General features: G+C 39.2%; 1 protein-coding gene across 2 annotated transcripts in view; it reads right to left on the minus strand.

The window, feature by feature from the left end:
* Positions 1-15,322, minus strand: part of Ptprj (protein tyrosine phosphatase receptor type J) — a 212,251-nt gene that overhangs the window by 89,198 nt on the left and 107,731 nt on the right. The window contains exons 2-5 of one of the 2 annotated variants that reach the window (XM_071616164.1): positions 13,888-13,906; positions 11,493-11,696; positions 5,436-5,699; positions 1,141-1,404 (exon numbers count right to left, since the gene is read on the minus strand). In XM_071616164.1, the coding sequence (XP_071472265.1) occupies positions 1,141-1,404; positions 5,436-5,699; positions 11,493-11,696; positions 13,888-13,906 (751 nt within the window). The remainder of the gene's footprint in view (positions 1-1,140; positions 1,405-5,435; positions 5,700-11,492; positions 11,697-13,887; positions 13,907-15,322) is intronic. The other variant, XM_071616163.1, reaches the window with a different exon arrangement.

Below are 15,322 nucleotides of genomic sequence, written 5' to 3' on the forward strand. Positions count from 1 at the left end.
TGCCTATTACATAATACCAAGTTGTGTAACCCAAAGGCCACGTTTCCAAAGACTACACCAGCCAATGAGTCATACACCAGCCTCAACATCCAGCAAACCAACAAAGATCCTCTTCTCCCTTCGTACATTAAAAAAAAAAAAAAAAAAAATGGTCACTTGTCAAATACTTTTTAATTTTTTTGGTTACTTTCACCTTAAAAAATAAAAGGAAAAGAGCTAAACTTCCGGCTATAACAAGAGACTTAGGGTACTGATATCCAAGCTATGCCATGATATAAACTGCCTAATATGATCTAAAGTCTAAATGTCATCAGGCTCTTCTGACATTTGAAACACACATGTTTTCTACAATGCATACCAAACTCTCCCACACAAAAGAAACTCTTGGGAATAGAAACACAGCATTGATTTCCAGAGGATACCAAATTCCATAATTTGCAGGTAAATGAATGAAACTGGAGAATATCATGCTAAGCAACATAAGCCAACCCTAAAAACTCAAAGGCCAAATGTTTTCTCTCATATGCAGATGCTAATGCACAATAAGGGTGGGGCATTGGGGAAGAATAGACTCACTTTACATTAGGTAGAGGAGAGTGAAGGGAGGGGAGAGGGAAGGAAGGATAGTAGAAAGGATCGGGCATTATTACCCTATGTACATATATGACTACACAACCAGTGTGATTCTACATCATGTCCAACCTGACGAATGGGAAATTATACTCCATTTATGTATGATGGGCCAAAAGTGCATTCCACTGTCTCATATAACTAATTAGAACTAAATAAATAAATTATTCAAAGGCTCATAAAGACTGACATCATCAAAATATACTTCTAAAGCAGTCTCCACTCCTTACGTCTCGGCAAAAAGTAGGCATGAACCAATAACACCCAAAAAAAATTGTTTTTGAAATCAAAACAGGTAGAAATAGTTAAAACTCCCTGAAACACGCAGAAGCTTAATACTGAAGGGTCTGGCCAGCTGAACTCCTAGGCTTGACACAACACAGACCCTGTTCTCCTCCTCTAGCAAATGCACACCCATCTTGTCACAACTGGCAACCTGAATGGACAGGGGTCTAGAGACAGAATGAGAAGAAACAGTCCATCATCACCCCTGGGAGCCACAGAGCTCACCTGTTGTGACAGTTTGGGACATGGGACTTCCCCACGTCTCATTGGCTATTCCTGGAGTGATGGAGAATTCATATGAAGTTCCTGGACTTAAGCCTGTGATGATACACTCTGTTTCATTTGTTACAATCATCCTCCATTCGTTGTCCCTCTTATTCTTTACTGCATACGTGTACTCAGAAGCTGCAGTGTCATCGTTTTTCCAGGTCAGGAACACGCTGGTTGGACTGATGGAAACAGCATGAATGCCAAACACAGGACTGGGTGCTGTTTACAGGTTGTTTTCAAGGAAAAAAAAAAAGAAAATATATTCGAAAAATACATGTAAGTGTCAGGACTGCTGTGTCTATTATACAAAAGCAAATCTTACAAAGTCAGTTTCATTTCTCTTCATTTGCCCCTTAAACTTTCCTGCAACAAAAGGCATTTAAATACAAATATGCACCTGTATATTTTTGTGTCAAGGGGTTTATTCATATCTTCTGCGTTATCCACCTGTTGGCACATAATGGCTCATGATGTCCTTTATTATGCTTTGCATGTCTGTACTGTCAGTTGTAATGTCTCCTTCATATCTGATATTTACTGAGTTCAGACTTTTTTCCTCTAGTCACTTTTCTCTTCTCTTGTTACTATACTCACTTCTTTGAATTCTTTCTCTGTCGTCTTCTGAACTTCACTGGGCTCCGCCATAGGAGTTATTTTGTCAATTTTGTTTCTCTTTTCAAAAACAAGTTGTTACTTTTGTTGATTTTTGAATTATATTTCTAGTTTCTGTTTTTTTCTTTTTTTTTTTTCCTTTCTCTGATCTTTATTATTTTCTTTCCTCTACTTACTCTGGGCTCAGTATTTTCTTATTTTTCTGGTTCCTTAGATGAAACACCGGGTTGATATAGTTATTTCATGCATAAACCTCCATTTTAGAACTCTTCTTGCCATATTCATTGGGTTTGGGCATGCAATGTTTCCATTTTCATTTTTCTCAGTAACTTTTTATTTCCCTTTTAATATTTTTATTGAACCTCTCATTGTACAAGAGAATAATCTTTAATTTCCAAACACTTCTAATTTCCAATGTTCTTTTTTTTTGTAGTTCTACATAGACAAAATGCCTTTATTTTATTTATTTGTTATGTGATGCTGAGGATCAAACTCAGTGCCTCATGCATGCTAGGCAAGCGCTCTGCCTCTGAGCTACAGCCCCACCCCATAGTTTCCAAAATTCTCGTTACTAATGTCTACTTTTATATTGTGATGGTTAGAAAAGATGCCTGAGATAATTTCAGTATTCTTATATTGTTAAGACTTTTTTAGAAACTTCCCATATTATCTATGCCAGATAATGTCCCATATGCAACTGAGAAAAATATATATTCTGCAGCTACTAGAGGGAATGTTCTATTCACATCGGTTAGTTCAACTTGGTCTCAAGTACAGTTCAGGTCTTTTTTTAAACTTTGGCACTTTTAATCTATCATTCCACTCGCTCATGGACTGTGAAGTTTCTGCTGAGAAATCTGCTCCTGGTCATATTATAACTACATGATATACTATTTGCTCCTTTTCTTTTAAGATTTCAAGATCCTGTCTTTGCCTTTGATATTTGATGGGTTAAATATAATGTGTAGGGGTAGCTTTATTAGGATTCGATATGAATGCAGATTTTTTCTTCTTATACCTTGATATTTATATCTTTTTACAGGTTTGGAAAGTTTTATGCTATCATTTATTTAAATAAGCTTTCTAAATTTTTTATTTTTTTAATATTTTTTTAGTTGTCAATGGACCTTTATTTTATAATTTATTTATTTATATGTGGTGCTCAGAATTGAACCCAGTGCCCCACACGAGCCATGCAAGCACTCTATCACTGAGCCACAATCCCAGCCCATACTCTTGTGTATTCTTCTTCTCCCTCTTGAATGCCAATGACTTCAACACTTGCTCTTTGGGTGCTACCCCATAAATCCCAAAAGCATTCTTCATAACTTTTCTCTTTCTCTCTCCTCCCATGTATATTTTCACATAAGTCTCTTCAAGTTCCTAGGTCCTTTCTTCAGCTTTACCAGCTCTCCTGAATGTGCTCTCTATGGCACTGGTCCTTTCAGTCACTGTATTTTTCAGCTCCAGGATTTCTGTTGGATTTTGTCTGTACTATTTCAACCTCTCTGTTGCAGTTCCCATTTCTGGTCACTTATTACTATACTCACTTCTTTGAATTCTATCTCTGACAGCTTCTGAGTTCATTGGGCTTCCATAGAGGAGTTATTTTGAATTCCTCAGAATTCAAACATACATTTCTATCTCTTTTTATCCACTTAATAGCACTTGTTATTGTATCTCTGGTGATATCATGGCCTTTCTCATTATTCTTCGGCCTCGTGACTAGACATTAATGTCTATGCATTTGAAAGATAGGGATCATTCCAGTCTTTGTAGACTGATTTTCTCGGCAAGGACCATCTGCTATGTTCCCAAAATCCAGCACCATTGTGGCCACTGAAGAACTTGGGGGTCTCCTAAGACTGAGACCAATGTTTAAAACACCACTGATGAAAGTAATCTCCCTAGTACTCCTAAAATATCCTTAATTGCCCTAGGAAAAATTCAGTAGTTTGTTTAAACTGCTTTCGAAGAAGAATTTTATCAATACCAAATAGCCTTATAGGACTAACAAAATTATTGCATCACAATGAAAATAATCTACCTATTAAACATTATTAGATAACTAGTTATATAACTTACAACACCTGCAGACCAGCAGTTCTTATACATTTTTTGATTAAGGACCTATTGACCTTTTTTAAAATCAGGGATCTAGGGAGCTCCAGAATATTTTTGTGAAGATACCTGAGACACTCATCCCTGTGGCTCCTTTCTCTAGTTTTCTTTTGTTTTAACGCACTGGGTTTCTGGAAAAGATTTTATTTAATGAAATAATTTCCTAGCTTTAAAAAACAAAAAAAATGTGTGGCTAGGGTTGTGCCTCAGTGGTAGAGCACGCGCCTTGCATAGGAAAGGCCCTGGGTTCAATCCCCAGCACCACATAAAAATAAACAAATGTATTGTGTCCAACTACAACTAAAAAAGAAATATTTTTAAAAAATGCTGAAGGCCACTGGTTTCATATCTGCCTATTACATGTCCAGATAGGATAATATCAAATTGTGTACCCCAAAGGCCGGGTTTCCAAAGACTTCACCAGCCAATGAGTCACACACCAGCCTCAATATCCAGAAAACCAACAAAGATCCTGTTCTCCCTTCTTACCTGGAAAAAAAAAAAAAAAAAATCTACTCATTTGTCAAATACTTTTTAATTTTTTTTTTTTTTTTTTTTTTTGGTTACTTTCACCTTAAAAAAAAGGAAAAGAGCTAAACTTCCAGCTATAACAAGAGACTTAGGGTACTGATATCCAAGCTACACCATAATCTAAACTGCCTAATATGATCTAAAGTCTAAATGTCATCAGGCTCTTCTGTCATTTGAAACACACATGTTTTCTACAATGCATACCAAACTCTCCAACATAAAAGAAACTCCTGGGAATAGAAACACAGTATGGATTTTCTGAGTATACCAAATTCCATAATTTGCAGGTAAATGAATCGAACTGGAGAATATCATGCTAAGCAACATAAGCCAACCCCAAAAACTCAAAGGCCAAATGTTTTCTCTCATATGCAGATGCTAATGCACAATAAGGGTGGGGCATTGGGGAAGAATAGACTCACTTTACATTAGGTAGAGGAGAGTGAAGGGAGGGGAGAGGGAAGGAAGGATAGTAGAAAGGATCGGGCATTATTACCCTATGTACATATATGACTACACAACCAGTGTGATTCTACATCATGTCCAACCTGACGAATGGGAAATTATACTCCATTTATGTATGATGGGCCAAAAGTGCATTCCACTGTCTCATATAACTAATTAGAACTAAATAAATAAATTATTCAAAGGCTCATAAAGACTGACATCATCAAAATATACTTCTAAAGCAGTCTCCACTCCTTACGTCTCGGCAAAAAGTAGGCATGAACCAATAACACCCAAAAAAAATTGTTTTTGAAATCAAAACAGGTAGAAATAGTTAAAACTCCCTGAAACACGCAGAAGCTTAATACTGAAGGGTCTGGCCAGCTGAACTCCTAGGCTTGACACAACACAGACCCTGTTCTCCTCCTCTAGCAAATGCACACCCATCTTGTCACAAGTGGCAACCTGAATGGACAGGGGTCTAGAGACAGAATGAGAAGAAACAGTCCGTCATCACCCCTGGGAGCCACAGAGCTCACCTGTTGTGACAGTTTTGGACATGGGACTTCCCCACGTCTCATTGGCTATTCCTGGAGTGATGGAGAATTCATATGAAGTTCCTGGACTTAATCCTGTGATGGTACACTCTGTTTCATTTGTTACAATCATCCTCCACTTGTTGTCCCTCTCATTCTTTACTGCATACGTGTACTCAGAAGCAGCTGTGTCATTGTTTTTCCAGGTCAGGACCACGCTGGTTGGACTGATGGAAACAGCATCAATGCCAAACACAGGACTGGGTACTGTTTATAGGTTGTTTGCAAGGAAAAAGGAAAGATAATACATTCAAAAAATACATGTAAGTGTCAGGTCTGCTGTGTCTACTATACAAAAGCAAATCTTACAATGTCAGTTTCATTTCTCTTCATTTGCCTCTTAAACTTTCCTGCAACAAAAGGCATTTAAATACAAATATGCACCTGTATGAGCATGTGTCCGTCAAACAGAGGCTTTAAAATGAGGCAAAACTCATAGAGGTTGGCCTTGTTGTCTGTGACTTGAACTCAGGGTTAACTCTGTCTAGCAGCAGATACAAAAACAGATGCAAAAGGCAATTGAGTCTCTCTCCCAATTCTCAGGTCACTCTGCATGTAGAGAGATGGCATAGGATGCAGAAGCATGTGGTAACCATTTTGCCAAACCTTGACATCACAAGGAAGCTCAGACGTAAGAGCAGCTCTTGGAATCCCATTCTGAACTTAAAGATTAAGTTCACCTTAATTCAATTTAAAGATTAAGTCCACCTGTTAGCAGCATCACCTGCAATCTGTCCCTTGAATCACTCACTCTCTGGTTCCTCTGTTGACAGGCCTAACACACCATCAATTGCAAATGATTAGTACTGGCCACCATAACATGAGGAATAAGACACCAGACTTGGACATTTAGAACTCTGGGCTAAGAAGCTATCCTGCTAGTCACTAGCCTTGTAATTTGCTCAAAGTCATCTCATCTACCCAACATCACTTTCACCATCTATAAAATTGCAGATGTACAGAATCATAAACTAACGGAAGCCGTCATGGTTATTAACATCATTACATGTGTGCATCTTAATGAAACTCAACATTAAGGAGTAATGACCAGAAACCACATAAAACACAGATGATGTGGCCCTTATTCTCAAGGAGCTTGTAACTGACCCAAAATGAGCAGAGACTTTCCAAGTGACACCATCTTGGCATGAGCATGGAGAAGTCATTTCATCTGGCTATAGGAGGTGAGAATATTTATCCAAACAGTGAAAAGGGACAGGAGAGGTGATAAAGAGAAGGGAAAATGGAATGAGCAGGAATCATCTCAGGGACCAGGATTCAAAAAGTTTCATGACATGAAGTTTCCTCTTTCTAAAGCAACAATTGCCAGTGTCAGAGAAGCAGTTTTGGCAGATGATCACTGGGTGCTGCCATTTACATTCAGATGATGATGGTGAGGAGGATCATGAGAAAACAAGAACAGCTGCAGGGGCAGAGGGAGCAAGAACAGCAGCACCCTCTTTGGGGACCAGTCGTCTCCCCGACACTGTGCTAGGGCACCATGTTCAAGGAGAAAGAAATTTCCTTCACTCATTCAGGGGAATCTGGGAAGGTCTGGGAAACTGATTCATAAGTTTCAATACTTCAGAAAAGAAAGAAATGGGTTTCTTGTTTGTCTGTTTGTTTCAAACTCTATTTCCTACATTTGCTATCATCCTTCAGCCTGTTCATGTGAGATATCAGGGTAACTGACTGGCAGACACCACTGCACCATCCTTGCCTCCCTGGAATGAATCCCACTTCATCACAGTTGAATGGTCTTTTAACTGTACTCTTGAATCCAGCTTCCAGCATTGGGTTAAGGATTTCTGCACCTGGGTTCCCTGGGGATCCTGGCTCGAAGGCTTCTTGTTGCTGTTTCTGTCCTTGTCTGGTTTCTGTATCAGGTTAAATGATGTCCTCGTAAAAACATTTTTTAAAATATTCTCTCCTCTTTGATTGTTTTGGGAAAAAAAATTTAGATAAATTGATATTAGTTCTTTTTTGAATAATTAATAGAATTCCACAGTGAAGTCATCAGGTCCTGGGCCTTTCTTTTAATGGGAAGTGTTTTATCACTGATTCAGTTTCCTTATTCACTGGTGATCTGTTTAGATTTTCTCACTTCATACTTAAAACATGGTTGGTTTATGTGTCAAGGAATTTATTCATATCTTCTCAGTTATCCACCTGTTGGCACATAATGGCTCATGATGTTTCTTTTTATGCTTTACATGTCTGTAGTGTCAGGTGTAATTCTCCTTCATTTCTGATATTTAGTGAGTCCTCAGTCTTTTTTTCTTACATCTAGCTGAAAGTTTGTCAATTTTGTTTGTCTTTTCAAAGAACAAACTATTCCTTTTGTTAATTTTTTAATTATATTTCTAGTTTGTTTCTTTTTTTTTTTTTTTTTCTTTCTCTGGTCTTTATTATTTCCTTTCCTCTACTAATTCTGGGCTTAGTATTTCTTATTTTTCTTGTTCCTTAGGTGCAACACTTGTTAAGATCTTTCTTCATTTTGATATAGTTATTTGATGCATAAACCTCCCTCGTAGAACTCTTCTTGCCATATCCCATTGGTTTGGGCATGTGATTTTCCACTGTCATATTCCTCAGTAATTTTTTAATTTCCCTTTTAATATTTTTATTGAACCTCTGATTGTATAAGAGAATAATGTTTATTTTCCATACACTTCTAATTTCCAAAGTTCTTTTTTGTTTAAATTTTTTCTTGTACTTCTAGATAGATAGAATGCCTTTATTTTATTTGTTTAGTTATTATGTGGTGCTGAGGATCAAACCCAGTGCCTCATGCATCCTAGACAAGCGCTCTGCCACTGAGCTACAGCCCCACCCCCAAGTTTCCAAAGTTCTTGCTGCTAATTTCTACTTTTATATTCTTTTATATTGTGGTGGTTAGAAAAGATACTTCAGTATTCTTATATTGTTAACTTGTTTTGTGACCTCCCATATAATCTATCCCAGATAATGTCCCATATGCAACTGAGAATGTGCATTCTGCAGCTATTGTAAAGAATGTTCTATATACATCTGTTAGGTCGACTTGGTCTCAAGTACGATTCAGGTCTTTTTTTAAACTTTGGCACTTTTAATCTATTATTCCACTTGCTCATGGACTGTAAAGTTTCTGCTGAGAAATGTGCTCCTGGTCATATTGTAACATAATGATATATTATTTGCTTCTTTTCTTTTACATATTTCAAAATCACATTTGATTTTTGATGGATTAATTACATTGCACAGGGGTAGCTTTATTAGGATTCAATATGATTGGAGACTTTTGTACTTCTTTTTACACACACACACACACACACACGTTTATCCTTTCGTTGTAGTTGACCACAATACGTTAATTTTATTTATTTATTTTTATGTGGTGCTGAGGATCGAACCCAGCGCTTCATACATGCTAGGCAAGTGCTCTACCGCTGAGCCACAACCCCAGCCCATACTTTTTTGTATTCTTTTTCTCCCTCTTGAATGCCAATGACTTGAACACTTGCTCTTTGGGCGCTATCCCATAAATCCCAAAAGCTTTCTTCATTACTTTTCTCTCTCTCTTGTTCTCTCTCCTCCCACTGCATATTTTCAAATAAGTTCTCTTCAAGTTCCTAGATCCTTTCTTCAGCTTAACCAGCTCTGCTGATGGTGGTCTCTATGGCACTGGTCCTTTCAGTCACTGTATTTTTCAACTCCAGGATTTCTGTTTGATTTTGTCTGTACTATTTCAACCTCTCTGTTACATTTTCCATTTCTGGCCACTTATTACTATACTCACTTCTTTGAATTCTTTCTCTGTCCGCTTTTGAAGTTCACTGGGCTTCCCCGGGAGTTATTTTGAATTCCTCAGAATTCAAACATGCATCTCTATCTCTTTTTGTCCAGTTGCTAGCACTTGTTACTGTATCTCTGGTGATATCATGGCCTTTCTCATTATTCTTAGTCCTTGTCACTAGACATTAATGTCTATGCACTTGAAAGACAGGAATTATTCCAGTCTTTGTAGACTGGTTTTGTCTGCAAGGACCATCTGCTTTGTTCCCAATGCCCAGCACCACTGTGGCCACTAAAGCACTTGGGGGTGTCCCTGAACTGATACCAATTTTTAAAACATCACTGATGAATATAATCTCCCTAGGAATTCCTAAAATTCCCCTATCTTGACCTAGGAACAATTCAGTAGTTTGTTAAAACTGCTTTCATAGAATAATTTTATCAATACCAAATAGCCTTATAGAACTAACAAAATTATTGCATCACAATGAAAATAATCTACCTATTCAACATTATTAGGTAACTAGTTATATAACTTAGAAAACCTGCAGACCAGCATTTCTTACACTTTTTTAGACTAAGGACCTATATTCCTTCTTTAAAATTAAGGATCCCACAGAATTTCTGCTTACACAGGTTATGTTTACTCATACTATAGTACAAATAAAAAATTTCCTAATTTTTTAAACATAAAAATACAGAAGCAGGAGCTGGGGTCGTGGCTCAGCTATAGAGCACTTGCCTTGCACATGTGAAGCACTGGGTTCAATCACCAGCACCATAAAAATAAATTAAATAAAGGTATTGTGCCATCTACAACTAAGAAAATATTTTTAAAAATATATACAAGCATACATTCTATTCGCCATCAGAATGACAATGTCTTCCCATTCCTTACAACATCTGGGAAACTCCACTGTGTACCCAATAAACATGAAGGGCAAGAAAGCCAAATAACATGTTAGTATTATAATACTTCATGAAGCTCTGAAAAAAAGGCGGGGGAACCCTAGATTCCTTTGAGCCATTATGTTAAGAGCCAATGATCTATCCCAGAGTCAGAAAACTTCTTCTATGAGTGCCAGAGTGCCACCCCCATCCATTATGTGTGGCTGAACTAAAGTCACTAGTATCAATTTGGGGTGATGCACAATACCACACAGACACAAAATACCTTTATATGAGCTTAAAGACAGCTTCCCCGTCTCCGGCCTCAAGCTCCCCAAAGCGGGGCAAGAAAAGGTCACGAGAGGCTGACGGGAGAGAGATCATGTTTGGAAGTTGGCTTTTATTTGGGGGGATGCTATTTCTTAGAACATTCTATCCAAAAAAGGCAGAAGGGGTAGGATTACAAAGGAACAGGTGAGTGTAACTCAATCCCAGCAGGTGACACCTAGGTCTGGAGCCAGGCCTTGTTATCCAAGCTAGGGTAAGCCCAAGTTACTGAAGAAGGAAAGCAATAATTGTTCAAGACCCCAGGGCATCAGGACTTAAAGGCGTGTTCATCCAGGGTGGCTTCCCACACCAGAGAACAAATACTTCAGGCTTTCCATCCCATAAATTCCCTGTTATGCCTCCTCAATTCTAACAGGAAAGCAGACACAGAGAGTACAGAAACAAATTAGCAGGACTGTGTCCCAGTAAAACATACATATAAAACATACAAAAACACACAATGGACCTGTTTTGTACCATGGGTCATTATCACCTACCAACTGTGATTCCGACAACAGATTGGCAGGAAGATGTTAAAAGTATGCTATAGCCAGGCACCGTGGCCCACTCCTGTAATCCCAGCAGCTTGGGAGGCTGAGGCAGGAGGATTGCAAGTTCAAAGCCAGCCTCAGCAAAAGCAAGTCACTAAACAATCATTGAGACCATGTCTCTAAATAAAATACAAATAGGGCTGGGGTGGTGGCTCAGTGGTTGCATGCCCCTAAATTGAATCCCCAGCACCCCCCAAAAAAAAGTATGCTGTAAAAATATTTATATTGAAGAATAATATTCATAATAAACTGACTAGCAGAAGAAAATATATATACACATGTCTTAAAATTATAAAATAACATCATAATTCATCAGTGATTGTTTCTGATTGATGGTTCATATGATATTTCAAGTCTTTTAGATGATTAAAAGAAAATATTTAGAAAATATGATATTTACAGATCTTACAAGTTTCCTTTAAGAAGCATCACTGACAAAAAGTACCACCCACTTGCTTACCAGTTCTACTGTCAACTGTTTTGGATGTCCCTTCAGTCCCACTCAGATAACTGGTTCCAGGAGACAAGTTACCAATGGTAATACTTTGGCTGGTGGTGTCCTCACTTTTAACTTCTCCAGTATTTTCCTGCCCAGGAGGAATCCTAGAGGACTGTGAGTCATTGTTGCTCAAGGCTAAGTCAGTTTCAGAAACTGAACCAGGGGCTGTGGGAAAATAGAGAATGATTAGATGAAGAATCTGCACCTCGAAAACAAGGGTGAGAAACTCTTACAAAATATCGACACTGAGATGGAAAAGCACACTAGGCCATGTGAGCTCTCTGGCCCATCAGCTACAGCACCAATCCACAGACACTCATGTTTCTCACCATGGAGCAGGCACTTGGCCACACGGGGGCAGATGCTGTGTGCTTACATTGTACAAAGCCATTCCCAGGAAACTAGAGCCACTAGGTTCCATCAGTTGCCCCCAGGAACACTCTGGGGTAGACTCCTGGCCGCTGCTGCCTGCCTTATGATGACTGTGTTACTAAGCCTCCCAGGACCTCTGTTTACAGAGCTGCAGTAGAGTCTGCTGTTGACCCGCAAAATACATCCCCCCTGCTTCCTTTGTCACATACCCCTAGATTTTCAGCTGTGTGCATGACTATATGAAGTAAAGACTACATTTTCCAGCCTCCTTTGCAGCCAAATAGAGCCATGTGACTAAGCTCCAGCCAATCTGATGTGAGCAGAAGTACTGTGGGATTTCTAGCACTAGTGGCTCAAGGCTGCACAAGTACCTACCAGTTTATTTGCCAAAATGATTAACGGGAAAAATGCCAAGCACAGAATTCTCCCCACTGTTTGTACACACTTTGCAAAAATCACTGTTATTAACTGAGATTTGCTTTATTAGAAGGTTTCAACAAGATCTGCCTCCTTTATACAGCACTCTGAGAACAGCACTCTTTATACAGCACTCCTTTATACAGCACTCTTTATCTCTATGGCTCACAGACTTTGGGATCTTTCCTAAGGAAAAAGAAAAATTTTAGGGACAAACAAAAGCTACCAATTTTTGTTTTTTCCCAACAGACACCCTGTTTTTAAAGTACTATTACCTTTAGAAATGTTTTATGACCAAAAAATTAGCAAGGTCATAATCCCAGAATGGATGGTGCTTTCATTAATTTAGTTTCATTAAAAACTTATTAGTGGGGCTGGGATTGTGGCCCATTGGTAGAGCACTCACCTAACACATGCAAGGCCCTGGGTTCAATCACATAAAAATAAATAAATAAAATAAAAGATATTTTTTAAAAAACTTATTAGTGCCAGGCATGATGGCACACACCTATAATCCGAGCAACTTGGGAGGCTGAGGCGGGAGGATCACAAATTTGAGGCCAGCCTCAGCAATTTAGTAAGGCTCTAAGCAACTTAACAAGACCCTATCTCAAAATTAAAAATAAAAAGGGATGGGGATGTGGGTCAATGGTTAAATACCCCTAGGTTCAATCCCTGATTTTTAATTTAAAAAAAAAAAAACCTTAACTATTATATCTTAATTTTTCTCATTTTACTATAGACCAGGGAATGAACTAGCACTGGCTAGCAACTGAAGCTCAGCCTTCCACATGATACTGCCTTTTTGTTTTGTTTTCTGAAGTGCTTGGGGTAAAAATGCAGGGTCGAGCACATGCTCGCTCACCCTGCCACCACTGAACCACATCCCCAGTCCAGCCCTCCACGTGAAGGCAAAACACACAGGAAGCTATCTCTGATCTTCCAAAGGTTATCCCAGTATATGGCTTTTTTTTTCTTAACATAGCAAGGTAGCACCAAAAGAAAATATTTATGGGATAACAGCACATAAAACATAAAAATACTATGTTATAATTTCTAGTAAGTTAAATCACCCCTCGGTATTGGGGGGAAAAAAAGTCACACAGTATACATTTTTCTTAAAAGACAGGGTCTCACTATGTTGCCCAACCTGGTCTTAAACCCCTCAGCTCAAGTAATGCTCCTGCCCCAGCCTCCCAAGTAGCTGGGAATAGAGGTACACAGCATCCAAATTAGAGGATATAAATTTTTATATTTTATAAAATATAAATTTTTTATAAATAATCAGGACTGCATGACTATTTGAAATTTTTTTCCTTTTATTTGCTGTTTCCATCCTCACCCCACTCCTTCTAAAGAAAATTTGGAAAGTTACAGGGCTTTAACAAATTATCCTAAAACAAAACTAGATATAATAGTTAAGTTTGTTTTGTTTTGTTTTAATATCAGGGATTGAACCTAAGGGTATTTAAAATTCTGTGATTTTTCACAGTTGCTGTTAATGTTGCTCTGTGTTCACTAGGGGGCAGTAGCGAACAATACAAGAACAGAGGAAAATGGTACTCACCATCACCTGAGCACACAATCTGTAACAGGAAAAAAAAAAAAAAAACAGAAGTCAGCAGATTCATTCAGACATGGAAAATGCAAATCAGAAATAGAGCAGTTGAGGATTTAATAATGGGGGGGTGGTACGTGCATTAAGCTAACTAAGGCTTGCTGGCCAGGGCTCAGGTGTCTTGGGACATTAAATATAGGGACTCAAAGAAACCAAGATTTAGCTACAAAGATTAACTGGGCAGCTGTTGGCTACGCCGTGTTTTTCCCACGGACAGCACTGGAGCAGCTCCCAGGCCAGCACCTCTCTCCTGCCCCTTCTTGATGAACTGAGGCTGTCAGGACCAGATAAAAAGGAAACCAGGACCGGTGCACCCCTTCCCCAGAATGATTTCCAGGTCACAAGTGCAGCATGCAAAGCCAGATGTAGCGGAAGAAATCCACTGGGTTGGGGGTTTTCATTGTACAAAAATTCATCTTCTATCAGTAGGTGGCAGTAATATATATATATATATATATATATATATATATATATATATATATATATATTTTATTCATAGGGCGAGCAGCTTTGGGTGGAATAAAGATTTGAAAAGAAAGGCTTTCAAGATTTGGCTGATGAATCCGCCATCTCCAGATCCTCAGCAGGTTGGAGGGGGGTCCTCAAGGATATTCGTTGTGATCCATAAATTATTTCTCCATCCTTTTAAAGCCTAAAATAATTCAAGGCTGTATGTCCCATGGTTTCATAAACATATCTTTTTGGTGAACTGGATTGTTCAAAGGATGGTGCTCAGGAAGAAGAAAATGATCAAAAGTGGTGGGGGGGGTGGGGAGTCCACTAACTTCCCACCACACTGAGAATAAAATTCCACCCTTCAATCACAGCCCGCCCAGCCCCTCTGATCTCAGTGCCCCTCACGTTGTTGAAGCTGGCTTCCCCCTTAGAGCCTTAGGTATTTATCCCTCCTGAAGCTTTCTGCCCCAGACCTTCCTTCTCATGGCATGGCCAACACTTCACCAAGTTCTCCCAGTCAGCCATGGAAATTAATGCCCCTTATCCCCGGCATATCCCATCTCCCCCAACTGCAATGCATGCCTCATGAGAGCAGAGACTGTTGCACACAGTAGGCCCTCAGTGAATGCCACTGGAAAGAGAATGAACCCAACAGGCAGGGAAGCCTGCCGCAATGTTCCCCAATGCTCAAACTTCCCACCCCCACCCCTCCATGCCAGCCGTAAGCCCTCGTCCTCTCAGGCCTCACCTGGGGCCCCGCCCCGCCCTTCAGTCCAGGCAACACACCAGTCCACATGGTCTGAGACAGGCCCAGGAGTCAGTGGCCAGGCAGGCAGCACAGGGCGGTAAACATATTCTGCCCAGGAGTTAGAAAATGTGAGACCTCAAAACCTCGACACCCTGGGAGGGCACGTCCCAGCCCCTCCCA

The sequence above is a fragment of the Marmota flaviventris genome, chromosome 9, assembly GCF_047511675.1.
Source record: "Marmota flaviventris isolate mMarFla1 chromosome 9, mMarFla1.hap1, whole genome shotgun sequence".
In the NCBI taxonomy this organism is placed as follows: Eukaryota; Metazoa; Chordata; class Mammalia; order Rodentia; family Sciuridae; genus Marmota; species Marmota flaviventris.